The following is a 17,615-nucleotide window of genomic DNA, read 5'->3' as shown; positions in this document are numbered from 1 at the left end:
AAGGTGTTGGTACGTCTGTGAGATGTAAGTAATAGCTGTAAGAACCCTGATGACCAACATCTAAATCTGGTATATTACATATTTGATAATTTGATGATTCCACCAGCTTTGGGTACACACAAAACAGGTGCAGGAAACCATCTCTTGGTTATTATAATATGGAATTTGGGGCAACTGAGTTGTTTATGCATATTTAAAGGCACAGGGACTTCAGATTAACAGCTTATTGTCTGCAACACAATAACCTTTATGTGCTCTGTTACAGTGTCCTTTATTTATTTATAATTGTCCCACCAAAATGTGCATTTCCCTGACCTGAGATTTTCTTCTAGTTTGGAGTCCAGCCTCTTTAAACAAAATAGTAAAGTGTAAGACCACCTTCATATTTATATCTTACACTCCATACCTTTTATATTTACATAAATATTTACATGTTGGTCTTTTGGTTTATTGTTCCGTTCAGTCCTCTGGCATGAGAAGTGTTTGGCACCGCCATTTTTATGGTCACTGTATGAGAGGAGTAATATGATAGGCAGGAGACATTACCAATTTATCACCCCACTCACCTATACATCCTTTTACCCTTTTGCCTTTCACATGCATGCGTGTGTCTGCATGAAAACTGAGTGTGCTCATGACTCCCGTGACATGCAGCAGCGATTGACATAGATTGTCTAATTATAATCGGGTCCTAAAGTTAGACTTGCTGTAATCAATTCAATGATATAATAGGGAATGCACTTATTTGGGAACAGTATGTTACAATTACTATATTCTTAAATACTGATCATATTTAGGCAGATGCTTAGTGTGGTGTCCAAAGTGCTGAATTAACATCCTCACACCTTTTGGTAGCATTTTTAAAAGGTGCCTTCACTGACACTTTTTGTCTATTCCAGCTTATCAGATAAATAAGGTCACAAATGTAGTAAAATAAATAAAATGCTGATGCATTAGTGCAGCAGCCATGTGCCACCTAAACATGCTTCTCTTCCAGAAAATCCTGGATTAAATATGTCCCCAAATTTCTTTCTGATGCCTCTTTAAAGTGGATATATAAGTATTAGCTGAGACCGATAATGCTATCACTGCATATTACTAAAAATATCATTCGCTCTTTTAGTTTATTTGTCTGTTTTATTTTCAGACATGAAAACACACTCAGACAATTGATTTCAGACAATGCCTACTCTTAGATTAAATCAATTCTCTATTAAAATCCTTTTTTTCTAGTATATCCCACGCCCTTGAAGGCTAGAACGGGGAGGTGAATTTAGATTGGCGTTCCAGGTAGCTACATTAAGCCGACCCCCCTAATGATAGAGTTGAGTAAGAATGAGGGTCTGCACAGGACTGAGTGGGAGTTATGTCCTAACTCCACTTAGTCTAACCTGGAATCTGTCCCAAAACATTTATATAGATTCTTAGCTGTCAGGTTGAATCATTACCAGTACATTAGTCAGTATGCTACTCCTGGGCTGACTTTCATGGAGTCTGTCATCTAGTCTTGCCTTTACAGTTGACTTACCCACAATGGAAAGAATGACCACCACAAAGTCAAAGATGTTCCAGCTGACAGTGAAGAAATAGCAGCGGAGGGCAATAAGCTTGATGATGCACTCAGTGGTGAAGATGACAATGAAGGCCAGGTTGATGTTGTGCAGGATCAACTCCATGCGAGGGGACTGTTCATCCGTCTCCACCATCATGGTGACCATGTTGAGGAGGATAAGCAGCATTATCATGATGTCGAAGGCCTGTTTTGACACTAAGTCAAAGAAGAATCCTTGCACTGGGTTCTGGATGGGAGAAAGGTTTCATCAGTGTTACAGTTCAGTCTAAAGAAAGTCGCCACATTTGCATGAACACGTGCAGATGGTCTATTGTCAATGCCTCTCGGACCGCATCTGCTAACTGATCTCGGATATTAGTATCATTCTGAAAAGGTTGCAGTAGGCTGATACTGGTACATAGACCAAAGCTGTGCACTGACAAACTGTAGCATCTGTAATACAAGTGAACACATGTTCAGCATGTCTGAATTCCTGCATAAAATGAACACAGAGGGAACAAAAACCCAACAATGTGACAGACATTTGATGTAGCTATTAAGTAATAATATTCAACATCCAATCCCACTGAGTGAAAAAGCGATTGGCCGGTTTACTTTCAATAGCTGGTTACACCCGCCCTCCCCTTAGCAGTAAGAACTGCTTATAGTTATGAGTTATGTGGTGGCTGCTCCTCCCCTGATCACAGACAGCTGCAGCTTGTTTGGGTGCCTGCAGCGTCAAGACTGGCTCTCTCTGGCGTGGGGGAGAGAGGGAAAGAATACTGGCCTCTCAGCCAAAGCATGCACAGAAGAGAGAGACTGTAAGGGAGACAAAAAAACATCCCTCATACAGTTTAGGTCCATGGTTGCATTTATGTGTGAATAACGCAATTTGCTCAGTTGCGCTGATGTTTGTTTGTGTCTCTGTGTCTCTGAACCCTCATTAGGCTTTCCTGTCAGCATGGCACGGCCCTTCCCCTGGGTGCATGACCCAACTGTGCTTCAGCTCAAGGACAGATGACCTGATATTCTCTTGAGGGGATCTCTGATACAGAGCAGAATTCAGAGTTCCCTCAATGGAAGCAAGGCATCCAGGTCCTGCAGCAGCAAACCCTCACACTACCACCACAACCATGCTTCACAGTTGGTATGAAGTTCTTTGAAAAGTAGTGTTAGGTTTTGGCCACATGTCTCTGCTCAACTTTAGATTTGTCTGCTCGGTGTTTTTCTGATGGTTGAGGCACAAAATCTGACCCTAGGCAAGAGAGGCCTGCTGTTTAGATGTTGTTCTTGAGTCCTTTGTCTTTTCCTGGAAATGTTATGCCTTGCTTTTGGAGATATTTTGGTGTTGAATAATTGATACACTGACTGTATGTGTGTCAATTTTCTTTCAGACTCTATATATCTATATATTACTACAATCCACAATACAATCAGACTAAATGTAAAACAAATGTGCAGAAATTCAGACAGGAGCAACACACTCACAGCAGTGTATTCATGATCTTTATATTCTGATCCTATGTAACTGATCAGTGCTTTAAATGGTAATACTTTAATATTGTTAATACACATAAATATATAAAATAAGTACTTTTAGGCACGTTCAGATGTATTTGTCAGGGTAAGTGTCAGGGTAACTCACCAAAGGCCTGGGAATGGGCTTCTGAGGTTTTTTTGATCCAAGCTTCTTCATGGCATTATAATACTTTTTTTGTTCTTCAGTCATGAAGATGTCCTGCCCACCTAAGTGCACAAGAACTCAACTGTTATTATTAAATTCTAGTGTTAAATCAAATGCTAGGCCAAAACGCAATCTTACAACCTTTCAACAGAACTGAAAAACACAAGGTGTTTTATACTTATCTTTCGTTTCTGTTGGTTGAAGTTGTCAATGATCACACCAATGAACAGGTTCAGGGTGAAGAATGATCCAAAGATGATGAAGATAACAAAATACAGGTACATGTACAGGTTGACCTCCTTAATTGGCTGCTCTTCCACCTGTTGCATCAGACAGTGAGTAAAAGTGTTATTTCAACTACAGATTACCTAACATTTTTATTCTACAAAACTATCATATTTGAAATAATAATAATAATAATAATAATAATAAAATTATTATATTAATAAAAAATAAATCGATGCCTCGTTGATGCTCATCTGACATTCAACCAACATTCAACTGAATATTTATTAAATGCAACTGAACTCTTAGTTTAATGTAAATTAATATCACTAATTTAATTATGATAAATTATGATCACTGAGACATAATTTATGATTGAAATTATTTGATTAATTGGAATAAAATACATTTGAATGGAAATCTAAATACTTTATGGATTGTTCAGAATTGTGAGTTCATGTGTCTACACATAACAGCAAGTTTTTCGAAGTGTAAAATTAATTTGTAGTTATCTTACTTATCCTTCTCTAGTAAAATAAAATGCTATTGCTAGCATTAGATTGCACTTTTTTGCTGATTCACAAGCAGGCTCAGACAGATTATAAATGTATTAGTTATAAATAGAAAGTTCAGAAAATAATGACACACTTACAGCTCTTGAATCCACTGCTGCATACATGATTTCCATCCAGCCTTTAAAAGTAGCCTTGGTGGAGAAACAAACACATATTTATTTTTTTGACACTTTTGACATGTACAAGTAACATAACACTTTTACCTATCACTACATACTTGTGATAGTGACAGATGGTATCGCCATATCTGTTTCCTTTTCCATTTCAAGATTCAGTAGTTTATTGCCATGTGCACAGCAGAAACAAGCAGTTACACTGTACAATGCAATTCCTCCATTACCGACAATCTTATAAATATCAGTATAAAAAGAGAGAAACAGAATAGATATAATATATATATATATATATATATATATATATATATATATATATATATATATATATATATATATATATATATATATAAGTAAAGCTAAATAAAAGAAAACACAGTAGAGCTGCATGTGCATTTGCATGTGCATCTGTATTAAGATCAAGCTTATACTGAAGAACTTCCCCACAGGATCATCCTTGCTTTCAGTGCTTCACAACTGTAAAGCTGAAATCTCTACTCTGTCTTCACTCATCTCTCAATAATGAACAGCTTAATGTCCACTGCTCAACAAATCACATGCTGACTGTTTAGCATGATAAATATGCTCCACCAGCTTCTGTGAATGGGGAGGCGAGGGGCAAATATAGACTTTATTCTAATTGATGTATTTGTTAAATTCAGGGAAAAGGAGGAAAAAATAAAATAAGGGAAGTCCTCTTTTAAAGCAAGCGAGTGCTTATCATCAAAAAAATCACTACAGATGGTCTTTTTTTGCCTTGGTTATCAGTAATTACAGGCCTTTTGTGAATGGCCCAGGACCGACTATTTCTAGATGCAAATGGAAGGTTTGTATTGAGTGAAGTCAGAAGAAGGTGATGGAAAGGAGCTAAGTGACTTGTTGCTAGGCTACCGCACCAACTAAGTTAAAATGAAGAACGAAGTGCATGCACTCTCGCTGAGAACAAAATTCTGTATAATGGCCCCAGCGGCAGCTAAAAATAAAGTTCCGCTGACTTGTTGATTGATTCGTACTCATGGACAGACAGAGGTGGGCAGCGAGAAAGTAGGAAACGGAAAGAAAGAAGAAAAAAAGAAGTTTCATACTGAGTGGTGTGTGTGTGTGTGTGGTGAGGGGAGTAAGAATGGAGCAAAAAAAAAGAAATAAATAAAGCCACACTCACCACTTGAAGCAGTGCAAGGTAGCCTGCGCCCACATTGTCGAAGTTGACTTTTACTTTGGACCAGTAGTACTGCGTGTCGTTCATAGCCAGGCACTCCGTCTTGTTGTTGATGTGTGAGTCGTTGTAGATGAAGCCCGTGCGGTTGATGCAGCGGCCGAATTTGCCAGCAAACAGGTTCACTCCCATGATGCTGAAGATGAGCCAGAAGATGAGACAGACCAGCAGGACGTTCATGATGGAGGGGATGGCCCCGATCAGAGCGTTCACCACCACCTGGTTCCCATGGATACAAACACCTATCAGAGACTTGTGACATTCACTCTGCCCATCTATCCTGGACTAGCTGTGAATTATCTCTGCTCTTTAAAATGTATATAAGCACTGTTTTTGTGCAAATCCTCACCAAAGATAACAAAATCTTGTTGTTGTTGTTATTGTTTTTTTACTGCTATTATTTATATAGTGTATATAGTGTAATTTATCTACGTTTTTGCATCTGAGTGTCTTGCTATCCCTTTTCTGCTGTGACACTGAGAATTTCCCCACTGTGGGACTAATAAAAGATTATCTTATGTTATCATATCTTAAAATCTGTCTCATTTCAATGCAAATAACCATTTCTCGCAAGTACACTCTGAAAAATATAGGTGCTACAATGGGTCTTTTGGTTCCAGAAAGAACTTTGGGCCTCATTTACCAGCAGTTCTTAAGAAGAAAGTTCTTCTTACATATACAAGTATCTTCTTACACATATGCTGTTTTTTTCAGAGATTCAGACATTCAGCAGTATTTCCTGAGCTTGTATTTACAACAACAGTGCTTCTTCAGTGTCATAGCTTAAAGAACCTTTATTTTTCAGAGTGTACTTTAAAGAAGCAATGAAAGATGAACAATAACATTTGAATGGTGATATGCACCACTAATGACTGGAGAGTGATACACTGAACAACCCATAAATAAGAATAGTTCATCACAGTGGTTCGTACAGTGGAAGATCTGAGTCATTCTGTTCTTATTTAAAGCCTTTGTGAATGAATATATAGGAGCATCTTAATAGCACTATGGGTAATACTGGCTGTTAGGTAGGTGGCATTATGGAATAACAACAGGAGACCGACAGAGCATCACCGCACAAAGTGAGCAAAGAAATCTGGCAAATATAGACCCATTTATTAGTGTCTGACAGCAACAGCGCTGGAGGCCATTCCTAGAAGAGCACTTTAATTTGCGAGGCTCGAGACATCAGACCTGTTTATATAATCACCAAAGCCTAATTTCAAATGAAGGAAACAATGAAAGCTGCTAAAAAGGCTGAGGTTGGCTTTTGAGGGCCTGATTTTAAGAGTGTCAGCGATACAAGTTTGGGCAAATTGTCAGATGAAGAAAAATGCCACAAAGGGATCTGCCACCCAGAGAATGAGACTGCACTTTCTTTACCCATGTAAAGAAAGCAGTGTGCCTCTGGCAGCAGCTGTTAAAGCACTGTGACGTCTAATCGTATTTGCCAGATTTACAGCGATGGAGGGGGAATTCCGCGCGCCGCAGCATCACTGTTACACAGCATGCAAATCTAATGCACTAGGATTCAATTTTCTCTTCGGTCTGTGGGCTGTCACAGATACACATTTCATATTGCTGATTATCAGTGATTTAAGGCTGAACACACAGAAGCTCTTGTAACTGTTGTAAATAGGTGAGAAAAATGGACAAAAAGCTAATACTGAGTACATGACTGATGCAGGAAAGAAAGAAAAGGAAGGACTCTAATATACTAAATATACTACTTTTTAAACTCACATCATATATGAACTACATATAGGCAACCATTTGCCATATTTACCATTCCTTTATATCCTGTTTAATGTCCTAATCCCAGGTTATGTTATTAAAGGATTGCCAAAACAATATTGAAAGGACAATATTAAAATGTAATACTGTGAGGAAATGAAAAGTACTTAACATTATTGCCGTATTAAAAAGCTACTAATGAAATATCTTTAAAAAGTCTGTAACACAGAGCTGATATCATTATCCCGCATATGAGAGACATCTTCATGAGCAGTGGACAATATGGAATTAAGCAATAATATAGTGACACCATAATGCAGCAATAATGAAATGTAATACTGCCAAGATGTTTCAGTTCCATCTGGAGAACTCCCTTTAATATGTGAAATTGGTAATAGTGACATTAGTCAGACAGGGGATTAAATAGATCAGGCATGGTTAGAACCTAAAAGAACAGTCAGAATTGCAGGAAAAACACATGGGCTCTCAAATGAGATTGCTGATTGTTTTGCAGTTCTGTCCGAAAGAGAATTTGTGAAATGTGTTAGTTATATCAACAGTATTAATGTGGTGAAGGAAAAATGGGATTTTAATGTAACTCTGGCAGGTATGGCTTTATCTAGGCTTAATAAAGTGAAAGCAAATTATGGGCCTTTAAAGGACTTACAAAAATAATATTACAAAAAGGAGTTTCTCTGGTTTTTCTACAAAGAAAATGCACTGAACTCTTGCCCTTCACTGAAAGTGAGAAAATAGCTTCAGATGATGAAGAAGAGGCAGATGGATACAGACAGACAGACAGACAGAGAGAGAAGAAGAGAGAGAGAGAGAGAGAGAGAGAGAGAGACTCTTACCCTCATGCCTTCAAATCTGGATAGAGCTCTTAGTGGCCTGAGAGCCCTGAGGGTCCTAAGTGATTTGATGGCAGCGAAGTCAGAGTAGCCTAGTGTGTTGGCTACGAGGCTTACTAAAGACACCTAAAAGGGGGACAGAGAGTGGAGGAGACAGAAAAGATAGAGACGCGGTGTTAGCAAGCTGACAAAACCTGCCAGGCAAAGGGCTTGAGCACTTCCTGTGAAAGTAAAAGAAGAGGCCTCCCTCGCTCAGGCCTCAATCTCGCTGTATAAGGAAAACAGGCTGGTTAAAAAACGGAAGCGGTTAAGTAATTGAATTTCATTGGGAGTGCATTATATTTGCCGTCTCCTTGTCCCATGTGTAATCGGCCCTGCAGAAAGAGTCTCAAGTGTTGAGAAGCCACAGAGACACCAAGTAGGTGTGTTTCCTCAAAAGGCCCTGGGTGAACCTGGTGGATGAAGATCTTTATTCAGTGGACTAACAATCACTTATCAGCGAAAGCCATGACTAACAGTGTGCTCAATTGGCCAGCAGTGGCATGTCTCGGTCAGAGCGGTCCTTACCCTCATGCCAGCAAAGCGAGAAACGGCCCGTAGTGGCCTCAGTGCCCGGAGGGTCCTTAGGACTCGCACGGTGCCAATTTGGTCAAAACTGAGGGCACGCGCCAACAGGCCAATCAGTGAAATCTGTGTGAATTGAATTATAGTTTATTCAGTTAATTTCAAGATGGCTGATTCTCTCTCAAACTGTATTATTCTGATAGCTAGACATTCTACTGAAAGTGTCTCTCATCCTCGTCACTATATGCAGTATATTGAGTTTTCTAAATGTACCATACAGGGAACCTCTGTTTTCACCTTCCAAGATTAAACCAAGCCATAAATATAAGGAGAGCGCTTGTGGTTTGTTGCATTGTGTTAATGAATTTTATTAAGATAAGGGCAGAGGGGCTTTGAGCCCTTAGGGAACAATCACTAAAACTGCTTAGATTACATTCATTATGATTTACGAACAGTACAGGCAGCCTGCATTGGGACTGAGGGAGTAAAACTTGGGGTTATCTCTTCACCATGGAGAGTTACTACACTGGAGAAGCATTTGGGCTCATGCATAATATTTGTGCAGACATTAAAACAGTGTTGAGAGCTATCAAACATACACGTTCTGTTCCTATATCTCAAACAGTGGTTTCAGGCTTGTAAGTACTATAGTTATATATTTGTATCTACACTTAAATTATGTATCCACGTAAGATCTACACGTTATATACATATTAATAGATACAAATAAACACAAAAACAAAAACACTGGATTTGGATCTGGTTATTTTTTATCTCTAAATGTATAAAAACATGAAATACAACACTAGCGCTTATTTTTTTAAAGATACATTTTATGAACTTCATAATTGCAAATAACTGATAACTGAAGTTCATCTTGAGATCAACATGAGGTCAACATGAATCAAAAAGCATAACACATTTGTTTTGATTCCAAGTGAAACACAGTATCAGGGAGGGTCTCTGAGCTAGAGCAGTGTTTTCCTTAATGATAAGTAGTGGAAATGGGAGATTACGTATTATACACTAGGTGGACAAAAGTATTGGGACACATGCTCATTTATTGTTTTTTCTGAAATCAAAAGGTATTACAAAATAGTTTATCTTGCTCAACTGTCCTTCCCTGTGCACCTCATTCCCAACTCCCCATCCAAAAAGTATTGGATGAAGGACCATCCTTCCCAAGAGCACAGTTCCACTGCTTCACAGCTCAATGCTGGGGGCTTTATATGCCTATAGCCCAAGCTTGCCATTAGGCATGGTGCCAATAGGATCGTGTTTATCTGCTACAGAAAGTCCTATTCTATTGGCAGTACTTCACTACAGGGACTAGACAATCTGTGTGTGCATTTGCACTTCTGTGTCAGCAATGGGTGCAACTCAGAGTAGCTGAATACATTCATTAGAAGGGATGTCCACAAATATTTGGACATATAGTGTATTACTGGTAAAGACTATTTGTCCATTATTTGAGGCGAGCAAAAGTCAGTACACTTTGACTGGAGATTATGGAAAATTAATTTATTACAAAACAAGTGTTTCAACCTTTACATTAACTAACATATTAAAAAACATCCATTTTGATTTTGGTTGTCAACATATGAACAACATGGATTAACCAGTGGTCTCCAAATCTGCTCCTGGAAAGCTGCAGACTTTGTAACCAACTACTTACTACCTTCAGAAGTCCTTGATTGTCTGAATGGGGGTTAATTATACTTGGGTCAGAGCTGAAACCTGCAAGAAGGTAGCTCTACAGGAGGAGGGTTGGAGACCACTGGTCTTAAACTGTGCTTCCTCATTGAGGGAAAGGAATTTTACTTACATCAACGATTAGAAAGTCTAGCCAGCACCAGTAGTTGGTGAAGTACTTCTTAAAGCCATAAGCGATCCATTTCAGTGTCATCTCCAAGATGAAGATGTAGGTGAAAATCTTGTCGGCGTACTCAAGCACAATTTTGACCACTTTCCTCTGTTCGATGTAAATGTCTTCAAATGCCTGTCAATAGAGGAGACGGGACAGAGGTCAGGAAGTCACTTTGTCTGCTGTATTTGAAGTGATTCTAGCATATTTGCAGTGAGGTTTCAATTTCACAAGCTAATCCTAACCTGTTTGACCGTATCACTGGCTAATATGACTGCCTCTGAAAGCTAAATATGCATGCCTGATGTCTCATGACCCTGTGTTCTTGCTAGAACTGCTCAGCAGCCCAATGTGTTCCGCGTTGATGGTCACAGACAGAGAGGCGAGGAGGAGCACACAGCTGAGCCTCCAACTCCTTCCACACACCCAAGGCTCTGCACCAACCCCCCTTGCTATTTATCATCAGTGTGGTGAAGGCTTGATCAACCATTGGCCTGGCTCTTCTCATTCCTAACGCAGGGCTGCCCACTATGAGGTTTAACATTTAAGGCATCCTTATGCTACAGTATGGTTCGGTGCCGCTAATGTGAAATCTCGTATGCACTAATGCACGGTACAGTTTATATAGGGAGTCATTAGGAAAGCCAGCACTAAGCATCTGTGGCCATTTGCCTCTCCATTGGTTTCAGCCGACTTAGCGCTTTTTGCTCTTTTTGTTTTTTTTTTTGCTTACTTTCACTTTTCACGTGTGATCATTCAACTCCAAGTCTGAAAGAGCAGCTGTTTGCTGAGGAGGTGTTGGTAAATGCCACCAAAATACCAGCCAGTCTAGTTCACACCTGGCATCCGGGCCTGCAGACAGACCAGTGACATTAGCCTCTCTTTGTGAGTCACTCAACAACAAAAGGCTCTCCTGTGCTGTTAAGAAGGTTCCATACAGTAAGAAAGTTAAAGGTTTTGAAACATTACACAGTAGCTGTGAACTTTTTCGCTCTGACATTTCTTGACTCCTTCGCCCAAGCACTCCTTAAAAGGGCCACAGTTGGTAGTGAAATGCTGAATGTCCGTGGGTTGTATAGATCAGTCGGCTCCTGGCAGCGCTCTCAACCCTCAAGCCTTTGTTTCACTCCGGAATCCACTCTCTTCCACCGTTTCCAGAATTCCTCAAATCTCCTGTGGCAAATCGATCACTTGTGGCAATGTAGAGGAAAAAGTCAGTTTGCAGCGAGGGATAAGTCAGGAGGAGATTATTCTGTAGCATCTCTGGTGGCCTGTGGCATCTGTTTAAACTGATTAATGTCAGCTGAAAGCTGTGCTTTTGTTGCCCTGCCACGGTTCTCCCATGGAGACGCCTGGTCCTGGAAGTTGACCAGCCAGCAGGCAGTCTGACACCCCTAGCCAGCTAAACACAGAGCTTGCTGAATATGCCCTTGTAAACTGTTCCAGGGTCAGCCTGATTATGCAGTTTATAGGCACTGAGATTGGGGCAATTCAGAAGGGAATAGCTTTCATTGGGCCAGCGGGAGTGCAGGATAGACCTCCCTATTTCTGCTCTCCCCTACAGACATACCAACTATGTGGCTCCAAATGTGAAGAATTATACAGTCAACAGTTTTTTCCCTGACTACTATTTGGCTGTAAACATTACAGCAGTTGAGAGATCGTATGAGGTTCAGATGCAAGGCTGAGAATAACCCTCAGAAGCTGCAGGAATAGCAGTCCATAACAAACATGGGTTCATCTTTTAGCATCGTTCATAGATCCATATAACAAAAAGACATTAATTACTACACATATAAGGCCGGTTTCCTGGACATGGATTAAGCCTCATCCTAGACTTTATTTTCCTATCAATGGAGAATCAGGATAAGCCTCAATCTCTGTCTATGCATAAGGGTTATACTTAGGTTGTGAGATTAAGGTTAATATCTGGTGCTGGGTTTCTTGTGTTGGTGGAGTTTTGTGTTGACAATGCTCACCAAAGCACCACTGCTTAGCAGGATCATGAAGATGATGAAGGTTTCAAACCAGCTGTGCTCCACTATCTGATAGCAGGTCTTCCTTAGCCGCCACCACACCCTGCCCAGCCCCTCATTAGTGTTGATATTGCAGCACTGGAAATGACGGACACACACTACCAAAAAGGAGAAAACAGCAAAGATTAGCAACCTTAAAACAATGAACACTTTGTTCAGATTGTAAAATTATGAATGTTTGATTCTAAAGAGAATTTGTATCCAGCTGCTCGGAAGATGCTTTCAGGCTCATGAAAAGGTGCACGTCTTCAGTAATTACACACTCTGACTCCGCCACTGAGACATGACTGTTACATGACATGATCCCAAGTAGCATCAATGACTTTTTAAAAGCCTTCCATCTATAACAATAGGTCGCTGCCATGAAATCACATTTGAGCCTCCCATGGGCGTCAAAGCATCTCCATTACCGGTATTCGAGCTTCTCCAAATTAACTTATTGCCTGTAAACTCAATAACGGGATTATGGTAGCAGGGTCCTCTCAACTCAATTTGTACCGACGCTCCAGTCCTTATTAGGAAGCCTTAGACATTTTAGCACCCTGGCATCATCATTTGTCAAGCAATTAACAGCAATCGAAGCAAAATTAAGAAGTCATTATAATTACAGCACAGCCTGAGAGTTGTCAAGAAGTCTGTATTTCCCAAAAAATAACATGAACATACCAAGAACACAGGCTACCCTAAGAGCATGTCTCAGCACTTATGCAACACTATTTATAAATGTCACAGACTGAGCAAAAACATTGTTTTTTCTGTTCAGACCCAAGAACTGGAGACTTGGAGAAATGCACCCATATTTTCAACATGGAGCAGACCAGTAAAGGAGCCCAATGTGGCTGTGACATTTTTGAAGTCCCTTAAACACAATGGTTTCAGTCTTCCCTTCCTCATACTACTGACTACATAACATGCATACTGCCACGGTCACTTAAACACTAGGATAAGAAATCTCCAAAATGGCATCTTTAAAGGAGGAAGAGAAAACCTTACTTTTCACTTTAAAAAATTAATCCAAGGCATTTTAAGGCATTTCTATTGGTCCATTCGTACAATTGAGTACAATGTCAATGTTGAAATGCCAATAATGCACACAGGCTTGCTCTGAATACACTCTCTCCCTCCATGTTTTGGTCGTAGTGGAGGTCATAAAAATGTTAATACATCTCTGGCCTGATATTTGTTATTTTCATGTGTGAGCTGCTTTACATGACAAATGACATGTATGATTCAGGGTGTGCTGTTAATATCAGATTTACAATTATTTCAGTAAAGTTGAAGCAGCAGAAGCAGTCGACCTCCATAACACTGCTCAGTCAATATCAGCAGATTTCATTCTCTGTTTAAAGTATCTCTCAGACAGATGCTTTAATATTCTCATTTTAATCATTATTGCTGGTAGAGAAGATCCATATTGTCTTTAGAGAACTGCAAAGCAAAGTACATGGCAGCATACTTAAATGGTCTGACTCACTCCCTCCTGATGAGATCTTCTGGGAGCTCACTCTTTCTCCCTTGCTGCCAGATGTTGGGCATTGCTCTTGCTCTTTAGTATTCAGATACAACAAAGTTTTCTCCTGAGAAAGAGTTATACGTTTGTTTGCAATGTATGTCTAAAATGTTTGTCCTAACGAATGCATTCAACTATCTTGCTGACACAGATGTGCGAATACACTCACACAGCTTGTGTAGTCCTTGCACAGTAGTGCTACCAATAGAAAAGGTCTCTCCAGAGAACATAAACATTGCTTTTTGTTTGGCTGTGTTCTCTGGAAGGATGGTGCTCCATACAGTACTTGGAATGAGTTGGGGAATTGTCAATATTGTCAAATCCTCACAGCAATGTTCCAAAATCTAGTAAAAAAAACCCAGACAGTAGAGACTCCAACAAAAGGTATCCTCGATTTCAGAAGAAACAATGAATAAGCAGGTGTCCCAATACTGTTGTCCATATAGTGTATTTTAATATATGATATTTAATTTACTTATGCAACACTATTTATAAATGTCACAGACTGAGCAAAAACATTGTTTTTTCTGTTCAGACCCAAGAACTGGAGACTTGGAGAAATGCACCCATATTTTCAACATGGAGCAGACCAGTAAAGGAGCCCAATGTGGCTGTGACATTTTTGAAGTCCCTTAAACACAATGGTTTCAGTCTTCCCTTCCTCATACTACTGACTACATAACATGCATACTGCCACGGTCACTTAAACACTAGGATAAGAAATCTCCAAAATGGCATCTTTAAAGGAGGAAGAGAAAACCTTACTTTTCACTTTAAAAAATTAATCCAAGGCATTTTAAGGCATTTCTATTGGTCCATTCATACAATTGAGTACAATGTCAATGTTGAAATGCCAATAATGCACACAGGCTTGCTCTGAATACACTCTCTTCCTCCATGTTTTGGTCGTAGTGGAGGTCGTAAAAATGTATGTTTAATATATGTTTAATTAATATATGATATTTAATTTGTCTAAAGGGAAATGATTGACATTGAACTAAAAACCATTCCAGACTATTCCAGTGTGACTTTTGTTGAAAGTGTAAAAAGCTTCAGTTACATTATACTTCTCAAAATTGCATACGCATAGTCTGCTTTATTATTATTAATACTATTAATATTACTTTTTTGTTGTTGTTTTTGACATGACAAAGATTACATGACTTAAGGTTAAAAAGTTGAATAACCAGATAAGCCCTGTTCCACTGCATTCTGCTCCCCATTGGTTTACACCACTAAAACATCCCAGTCGTTAGTGGTCTTAAAGGAAGACTATGACTGCTGATTTGCTGATTACTCAGCATGTTTGAACACACTGGATTTGATTGCTGGATCAATGGATTCTACCACACTGAATATGGACCATCAGTCATCATCAGATTAGAGGCTTGTTTTATTCCTGACAGGCATTTTCAGATCTTTGCTGACACAGGGCACTCAATTTACTGCCTCACTGCTCGTTTAAATGCCAGTTAATTGTTTAATGTTTTATATTAAAAAGGCTTTACTCAGAGATGATTGTAAACAGCATGAGGAGAAGTGTGCCACAGCCATGTCTGTGCTGATCTTTAACAACTGCTGTCTCTAGTCAGGTTTCCATTCAAATTCCAGTTTTATAATTCATGAAAATGGGTGGATGGAAAACTCACTACTGCCAGTAATGGTTCCTTCCAACTTATACAGACGTATGCAAAGGTTTGGCCACCTCTGGTCAAATTTTGTGTTGTTGCACAAAAGATGTTAGTGATTGGCAAAAAGGAGTGGTTGCATTTGGGCGTGCCAAAGGCCATAATTTGATGAATTTGCAGATGTATCGAAGCATACGGTCTTATGGTCTACCAGCAGTGGCTCAAATCCCAGTCTACCTCATAATTCTCATAATTCTTGGCCTATTGCTTGCCACTCAGCTCTATGTGTTCATGGTATGCAGTTCCCTCAAGGACTTGCTTTGATGTCTAAAAGCAGTTCTTGCCTGGAAGTGAAGCAATGTTCATTCATAAGCTGTGAAACCTGCAGGTCACTGTCCGTGAGTTTCGTTTTTCACAATTCTGGCCAGAATGTCCTGTAGACTAGGATTTGGGGCACTGCTGGTAGACTTGTATACACCTTTGACTTACATTTGACACACCTGAAAACTAAGCTACTTACACTATGGCCTTTGGCACACCCAAGTGCAATCACTGCTTTTTGCCATTCATTAGCTGTATCTGCTTTGCGACCCCATTTTCCTCACATCCAACGAGTGTCTCATTGCACTGTCCTACCTCTTCTCAATCTATAAATCCCATAAAACACCCCACAGGTATTTATAGCCCAATCATTCTAGTGCGACGCCATCTGCAGGAGTCTGAAGTTACTACCACCTGAACACGCAAGGTGATTTAACCTTAAGTTAGGGTTTTTTTTTTGTTGTTTTTTTTACAACAATTCAAATGTTTAGAACATAAATAGAACTAAAACGTGTATAGAATATTACTTTATTATTTTAATATCTCAAAATATATTTAGGTTTGTATAAATAAGTCATATGATCAGGGCTATCCAAATTATGGCATAAGAATGGCATCCTGTCCAGGGGTATTCCTGCATCCAACCCATTGATTCTGGGTTGGCTAAGGACCTAATGCAACCCTGACCAGGAAGAAGAAGATAAGGTAGATGGATGGATGGATGATTATACCCAGAATAGTTCATTTGCAGTTCATTGCACTTTTATTTGAACCAAGACAATATCTAACTATCAGCTCTGCTGGTACAAGCACTGTAAAGTCACTGCGTACTGTGTGAAGTTATCATTTTTGAGATGCTAGGTTTTGTTTAAACTGGCAATGTAACAAATAATCCAGGATGAGTCACATGTTGTTTCTAAGTCTTCAAATTTACCACTTAACATCAAAACAAACATTGTCAACCAGTGTTTCCTGCACTGTAAAAAATACTTACCATCTGGGAAGCAATTGTCTGGGTCCATGTCCTCCTCGGCCATCTCAGAGTATTCATCTTCCTCCTCCCCAGGCTTCCTCAGGTCAACTGTGCTGCCCTCTGATAGGCTGATGTCATCACTCTGAAACCCAACAGAACCAGTCAGTCCACTGACTGCTTCCGTAGCACTTCTAATAACAGCCCTTACATGACACATTTGCTGAGAGGCCAAAATACAGCAATGATGTGTAACAAGCTCTGGGTTTATTCTCTGTATTTTCTGTGGGCCAAGAAAAGAGTTGAATGGTTCAGTCTGTTCTTTGCGAAGAGTTTTGCTAATATGGGAAAATCAGATTTTATCAGTCTAGAGTACGCTTCCTAAAAACACTTTTTTATTTTTATTGCTGCACAGCCATAATTATGGCTTAAAATGGCCTATGCCTGACCTTCTGACTACAGGGCCTTTTGTTAGTACATTTCTCTGGAAACATTTGCCCCTTATTTGATACTCTGCACCAAGGTTTTGTGCTTTCTATCATTTGTTTGATGATTACATGTCCCATCATCAAAAGTTAAACAGTTAATTAACCCCATGTTGTTGTAATATTTCAGTAAACAGAAATCAGCCTTGCCTATCATAAATGCAATTATTTAAAGAGTTTCTCCAAATGTCATGATGACATTTCTAAACTAAGAATTATTGATGCCTTTAAGTGTTGATGTGGAGCATCCTTGCATTCAAGAAAGACACTATATAAACTGAATCTAT

The 17,615-nt window shown here is 39.4% G+C and overlaps 1 protein-coding gene across 1 annotated transcript in view; it reads right to left on the bottom strand.

The window, feature by feature from the left end:
• scn5lab (sodium channel, voltage gated, type V-like, alpha b) overlaps positions 1-17,615 on the bottom strand; it is a 150,357-nt gene that overhangs the window by 5,733 nt on the left and 127,009 nt on the right. Inside the window, exons 18-26 of the mRNA XM_072679988.1 lie at positions 16,868-16,988; positions 12,358-12,512; positions 10,340-10,513; positions 7,954-8,076; positions 5,312-5,584; positions 4,114-4,167; positions 3,415-3,556; positions 3,198-3,298; positions 1,529-1,799 (exon numbers count right to left, since the gene is read on the bottom strand). Coding sequence (XP_072536089.1) covers positions 1,529-1,799; positions 3,198-3,298; positions 3,415-3,556; positions 4,114-4,167; positions 5,312-5,584; positions 7,954-8,076; positions 10,340-10,513; positions 12,358-12,512; positions 16,868-16,988 — 1,414 coding nt within the window. The remainder of the gene's footprint in view (positions 1-1,528; positions 1,800-3,197; positions 3,299-3,414; positions 3,557-4,113; positions 4,168-5,311; positions 5,585-7,953; positions 8,077-10,339; positions 10,514-12,357; positions 12,513-16,867; positions 16,989-17,615) is intronic.

Source organism: Salminus brasiliensis, chromosome 5 (genome assembly GCF_030463535.1).
Source record: "Salminus brasiliensis chromosome 5, fSalBra1.hap2, whole genome shotgun sequence".
NCBI lineage: Eukaryota > Metazoa > Chordata > Actinopteri > Characiformes > Bryconidae > Salminus > Salminus brasiliensis.
Note: the sequence above shows the minus strand (reverse complement) of the source record. Positions and strands in the feature narration are given on the sequence as shown.